At 41.7% G+C, this 6864-nt stretch overlaps 1 protein-coding gene across 1 annotated transcript in view; it reads left to right on the top strand.

The window, feature by feature from the left end:
* Window positions 1–3042: 3042 nt before the first annotated feature.
* LOC124424349 (synapsin) overlaps window positions 3043–6864 on the top strand; it is a gene marked incomplete at its 5' end in the record, with an annotated part of 30767 nt that continues 26945 nt past the window's right edge. Inside the window, 6 exons of the mRNA XM_046963258.1 lie at window positions 3043–3167; window positions 4116–4172; window positions 4932–5259; window positions 6123–6376; window positions 6459–6594; window positions 6722–6826. Coding sequence (XP_046819214.1) covers window positions 3043–3167; window positions 4116–4172; window positions 4932–5259; window positions 6123–6376; window positions 6459–6594; window positions 6722–6826 — 1005 coding nt within the window. The remainder of the gene's footprint in view (window positions 3168–4115; window positions 4173–4931; window positions 5260–6122; window positions 6377–6458; window positions 6595–6721; window positions 6827–6864) is intronic.

Below are 6864 nucleotides of genomic sequence, written 5' to 3'. Positions count from 1 at the left end.
GGCGTCATTCAAGAAACGTCTATTTTAAACAAAGTTTTATTATTTATTAAAAAAAAGAAATAAAAAGGAACGATCCTCTCCATTGAAATAAATGTTTTGCGGAATTCCATTAACAAGGAGCACCGATGATAAATCTTCGCCCTTTGCAGAGAATCCTTTGATAGTTTCTCGACGATTGATAAAATACTTCCTGCTAACGATCGACGCTTTACTATTTCCTAGATTTAATGATCATTATTATAGTTCACAGGTTGAAATTAATCGCGAATCCTTGTCCAAGGATGGCTTGTCCAGCGCAATATTAAATCCCTGTGTATAAAATAATAAATTTTATACCACGACAACGTTGGTCCTGCGGACCAAAAAGAAATGAAATTATACGATGTGCCGGAACGAATATTAACCGACGCTCGGTTTAACCATTCCTTTTGAAAAGCGAGAAATGCTAAGGAACGCGCATAAAAATTCTTTCCACTACCATTCTCTTTCCTCGACTCTTGGTCGCACGACGACAATCAATGTTGCTGACAAGAGTGCACGAAAGAGAGTACGAAAGTGGGAGGAGCACGGGAGAGAGAGAGAGAGAGCGGTTCTCTTAAAAAGCGTATCATCACCCATTTCGTCGTTCGCTACTAGGCACCATCGTCCTCTCTCTTTCTATTCGCTCGTCGTTCAAAAAGAAAAGGAAAAGCCTCGAAATGAAAGCGTAAAAGAGAAAAGAAGAGGAAAAGGGTAAAAAAATTTCACGAGGGTTACAATGTAAGGGGGTGGCAAGAGAAAACGAGAAGGAAGAGAGAGAGAGAGAGAGAGAGAGAGAGCGTTTCATGTACCGACGGCAAAAGTTAGCGAAGCGTGTTTGACACGCATTGGAAACCGTGCTGCTCGAGCATTCGCAAACACGGAAGCGAAGCGTTTAAACGCCAGTAGTATAGATAGAGTAATGACGTAGGAAGCAGTTCTCTTCTACGGGGAGGCTGGCTCTGAGAAAGGATAGATGTCTGGGTTGCGTCTTCGTTTTTTCGTCCCCCTTCCTTTTTCTTCCTTCGTCGTTCGTCGATGCTCCGCAAAGGGGGTAGTCGGACGGGGAGAAGAAAGACGAGGGATGTGCGAGCGCAGGCGTCGACGTATCGATTCGAAAGGCCTCTGGGCGACACCCTCGCGCGTTTCACGGTCGAACTTCACTGCTTCACCGGCAAACTAGTGAGTAGTACGCGCACGCGACGCAGGTAAGTCTCTTTCAAATCTCTTTTTGCCTAATTCTTACGAGCCGATGATCATTTACGAACTCCAGATTGATCGTATTACTCCCATCGTCTGGGAGTTTGACCCATTTATCTTTTTACGCGGTATACAAATCTCGTGTGAAATATTCGAGGCTCGATACGAAATGAAATTCCTTCCTTTTTAGCTTGTTTCTTCGTTTTATTATTCTTATTCTTATTTTTTTTTTTTTTTTTCAAATCGCGAGGCTACACAGAGAGGTGTTAGGTTCCTGTGATCGCGCATTCGTATCTGTGTCTTTGTGTTCTATGTGTCAAAAGTCACAGTGCACGATAAACGAGAGATAGATGCTCGAGGTCGAAGCGCGCAACATTTGGGCTGCACGATCACGCAGACGTGGCGCGCATCGCTTTCACGTGATGGTTTCGTCTTTTGCGCTTCTCCGTGGGGACTAGTGCCGTTCGTTATTTCATTTCGATCTCGTCTCTACGCTCTATATTCTACTTTAACGAATTCACGATTTGAAAGGAAAGAGTAAATCCGAAATTTCGTTCAAAAACGTGGCCTTCTTTCGTCGATCGAAGAAGAGATTATTTAAGGGAGAAGATTTTTACGGGAGTGGTAAGGGATGCTGGAATTTTCGAGAGTCGAATCGTCGGCGAAACTAGGGACTAGCTTTTCGAGACTCTTTCTCCCGTGAGAAATAGCCTTCGAATCATTGAATTTCACAAGCATTTCTCCCCGTGTGTGCGTGTGTGCATGCACCTGTGCGCGAATATTCCATAAAATCTAGTTTTATCAGCGAGTTGCTAGCGCGTTTATTACCTCACTAGAATTTTCTAATGTTTTATCAATTTACAGTGATAGAGTAATAAACTATAGATATACTTTACAAGTTAATACATCGTTACGTAAAGGAATCCTTACGTAAGGTGTTTCTTCTTAAGTCGATTTTCGCTCGTAATGGTTGACCTTTTTAATTCCATTCCTTATTCGGTATTACCTATACTTTCGACTTTTATTATTGTTCTTTTTTTCCCTTTTTTTCTTCAATGGAAAATCCTCGAAAATAGACGACGAAAGTTTCCGAAAAAAACTTTAAACACGGCTTATATATCGTTTAATTAATTCAAATCGTTGTCGTCGATGAGATTCGAATGAACTGTCTGTCGAGTGGCCGCGTGAATTAAACGACAAATAAATTGATCGAACGAGATAGAGGCCTAGCGCGAGCTACCTTTTACGACGGATAATCCGACGACGTTGTTAAAGATTTGGCTTAAAGAATTTTTAGATAAAACGTATTCTCGTCCAATTAACGTCCGACGAAATGGCAGACGACTCGAAAATACTCAATTTCTTTCTCAAAGAGTATCCGTGAATCGAATTTTTACGAAGAATTAGTCGAGAATTACTATATAACGCATAATCGATATCGCTCAGTCACAAATAAGCGTACATTTAGATATGCTAATTCGATACGTCTTTGTCTCTTTCAGATTTCAACTTGGAGCGTTTATTTTCTCCTTCCTCACCTCTCTTATTTCGCCCTTTCCGTTCGTATTAATCCTTACGTTGAAGTTTACTTCCATCTTTCGTGGGAATTTCGAAGAGAGAGAGAGAGAGAGAGAGAGAGAGGTAGCTGGTAGCGGATTTAGATCGAGCAGATCGGCAAAAGGGTCCAAGGGCTCCTCTCTCTAGACTTCGAGCTAGATTCGTTCGACGGAACGAAACAAAACGAAAGGATCCAACGAAAAGCATTCCTGCGAGGAAAGAATAAAATATCTTTACATTTTCGTCGAAGGAAACAAGTCAACGTAATCCATCAAAATTACCGGCCGCGGCGGTTGCGCCAAATATTGTGGTACAGCTCCATCACCCGGCAACATTTCATTCTCCAGCTTACGCCAATCCTTTACCTCCAATGTCAACTACCTGAAACGGAGGTAAGAAAACGTCCTTCCTTCGTGTTCCTCGATAATTTATATTTATTTCAATTTGCATGTAAGAAAAAGGAAGAAAATATTTTCACGTCTCTATAACGTTGTCGAATATTATCCAAGCGTGTTTTAATATGTCGAACGATTAATGTCTAACGGCTGTCAGTCTCTCCAAGAAATTCTTGCCGTTAAAAATAATCTTGATGTCTGCATGCAAGAGGAAGCGCTTAATGGCATTTATGCGGAAAAATCTAAATGCGAAGATCGATCCAATGATTCCATGTCATTCTCGATATTCGAATAAGTCACGTTACAAAAATGAAGGACACGACATCGACGTGCTATTGATCTATTCTCGATCCGGACAAGATCATTCTCACATGTGGACTAAGTTATCATTGATATATTTATCTTGAATCGAAACGCTTTTTTTCCTTTCTCGTCTCATCGTTTCCATAAAAAAGTTTTTTCTCCTTCTTGTCTAATGAATTTGAATAATAATGGGCGATATGGTGGTAGATATCTTTCAAAGGGAAACTATTTTTTTGATCAAAGTGTTTATCCCGGTGTTAACGCGAAATTTGTTTTCTTATGATTTCTTCGTATTTAAATACAATCGTTCTTCGCTTCGTTAACCGCGATATCGTTTCATTTTGCACGAATGGCCGTCATGGGTATCTACAACCAAAGCGAACCACAATTTGCACGGACTACGGATCAACACGACCGTGTTGATAATTTCAAATGTTATAAAAAAAATGTTTTAATGTATTTTTAATCCTCTTGACGTTACACGCGCACGCTACTCGTCTACCATCCATTTGTTTGTTTTATAAAATCACTTTATATGTAGGTATGTATGCGTTCGTGTCGTCTTAATCAATACGATTGTAAAATGTTTGGAAAGAAGGAAAGCGATAAATAAAATTTTCATTTGAAATTCGACAATTTCAGAGAGTCTGGCGCGTACGAGCGTCAAGTGTATCCGGGCGAAAGATTAAAAGAAATTCGGTAGGTTTTGGCTGTGGATAATCCTTAACTCCGGCCACTTTCCATTTTGCGTCGTTTCCAGAGCACCGTTCCATTTTGCTGACGCGGGCATTAAGATTGAAAGACCCTTCCAGGCACGCTCGGTGCATTCATATTCGTTCACCCTTTAACGAGCAATCGCTACTACGATACTTCTTAATGTCACCACCTCTAAATGTCACTTTAACGATCCTCCAAGCTGTTCTTATTGAATACGAATTATACCGGTTCGTCTTACGTTTCCTTCATTTCTTCATCACGAGCCAAAATATATAATATTTCGTTTCTAAAATATTATCGTACGCGAAATCGAAAGCCCTTGTTGTATTTGAAAAGAATCCAACAGCTTGGCCTTGAAATCGCAAGATATTGGATGTTGAAAGACCCGCATGAAAGATTCGATCGAGAACGGCAAGCCATCCCATCGTTATCGGCTCGGCGTTATCCATGCAACGATAAAAAATTGTCATCGTCATCGTCCACTACCACTACCAGCACTACTACCACTACCACCATCACCATCGTCATCGCTAGTACTACTACTACTACCACCACAGCTGCACCCTGGCTGCTCGATGTGCCTTGAGCAAAGCTAAGAAAAAAAAAAAAAAAAAAAAAAGAAAAAAGAAAGAAAAAAAGAAAAAAAAAAGAGGAAGCAATAAACGTCCGGCCATTGAAAAATTGTCGGACGGCCATGCAAAATTGTCGCTATCACGACGACCACCATAGCTTGTCTTCCAGGTTCTCGTCAGGAGATTTGAGCTCGGAGCTCGACGATGAACCGAATACGGAATCCGGGCTGGCCTCCGTGGCGCGGCAGGACTCGTCTCAGCCGTATCAGGCGGTTCCAGATCGGCCATTACAATCTCAGCCGGCGCCGCTCCCACCGAGTAATCAACCGCCGATTCCAGGAGCACCGCCAGCTGGACCACCTCAACCGATCGGCGGTGATCTCAGCTTAAACTTGAGACCAGGATCGAGGACTACCAGCGCACCTTCCTCGCCAGCCAAAAGCCGAGAAAGTTTGTTGCAAAGAGTTCAGAGTCTTACCGGAGCTGCCAGAGATCAGGTATGTGTTTCTCTCTCTTTTTTCTTCTTCTTTTTCTCCCCCTTCCAAATATTTTTCGCCCCTAGAGTATCGTTTCGATCGAGAAATTATCGAGAGGAGCAAGCGCGACGATGAAATAATATTTTCTTTCACGATTCTTTCCTTATAAAAAAGTTATAAAATTTCCTTACCTCCCATGAATGGTGTGTGTTCGATCGAATTAAAAAGCTTACCTCGTAACGACCTAGTTTTATTGGAATATCGGATAGTCTCCTTCGTGTAAATTGTTTTATTCGATAACGAGTCGACAAGAAGAAGGAAGAACAACGGATTAACGAGAGAATAGAATATCAAATCAATCGTGATATAGTTAAAAAAAAGAAAGAAAAAAAAAAAAAAAAAATGAAAAACAAAGTGTTATAGTAAGAGCGGAGAAAAAATGTTAAGTCGATGAGGAGACCTCGTTGACCCCTTCGATGTAGTACACCGACCGAAAACTGGGTCGCGACTCAGGTTAAGAACCTCCCTTATAGAGGAAGGTGCTAATAGGGCCCGTTCATTTTCTTCTTTCTCGCTCTTATACTTTTGCAACTAATGAAAGACAAAGTGTAGGCGAAAACGGAGACGTATCATTAAAACGTATTATAATATCGTCCTTAATGCTTTTCTCTCCTTCTGCTTTTCTTCTCTACCATCTTACCCAGTTTACATTCTAGAAATAGATAAAAATAGAGGACATTGTTAAAGCATATCGCGATAATTTTCTTTCATCCCCGTTGTCTTTCCCGGCTGATGCGCGCGCGCACAGTGTGTGCAGAGAGGGAGAGAGAGAGAGAGAGGGAGGGACGACAGGAACGAAGCATAAACAAGCTGGTGAATTTTAGGGTGCCTCCATTCTGGGAGCAGCAGTTTCGGGCGCCACGAGAGGACCCACCTACAGCAAGGATCGATGCTTCACTCTCTTAGTGATAGACGATCAGAATACCGACTGGAGCAAATATTTTCGAGGTCGAAGGCTACACGGGGATTATGAGATACGCGTGGAGCAAGCGGAATTCCGAGAAATGTCCCTCACGGCGAACGAAGCAGGCAGTACCGTGTCTATGGCAGTTTATCGTAATGGTACTAAAGTCATCAGGTTCGAGTCCTCTTCGTCATTTAAGAACGAATCAATATAAAATATGACGCAACCCCTATGACGCATCAAGATCTCTTTGCAGATCTTTCAAGCCGGATTTCGTGCTGATTCGTCAGAATTTGCGAGATGCTGATGAGGATTACAAGAACCTTCTCCTTGGTCTGATGTACGGTGGCATTCCTAGCGTTAACAATCTTACCGCGATTTACAACTTTCAGGTAACGCGAGCGCACTCTTGCCAGAATAGAATTCATTTTCGATTTTCTTCTTTTTTTTTTTCTTCACTGTTCTCTCACGTATCACGAATCTTCCTGTCAGTTATTTTGATATTATGTCAATTTAAAGGACAAACCATGGGTATTCGCGCATTTATTGGCTCTCCAACGTCGCTTGGGCAAAGATAATTTCCCCCTGATCGAGCAGACTTACTACCCGAATCATCGTGAAATGGTAAGTGAACGATTATTCGGTCGTTAACCTTCGTTAAT

Source organism: Vespa crabro, chromosome 5 (genome assembly GCF_910589235.1).
Source record: "Vespa crabro chromosome 5, iyVesCrab1.2, whole genome shotgun sequence".
Classification (NCBI taxonomy): Eukaryota; Metazoa; Arthropoda; class Insecta; order Hymenoptera; family Vespidae; genus Vespa; species Vespa crabro.
This window is presented reverse-complemented; position numbering and strand designations above follow the sequence as displayed.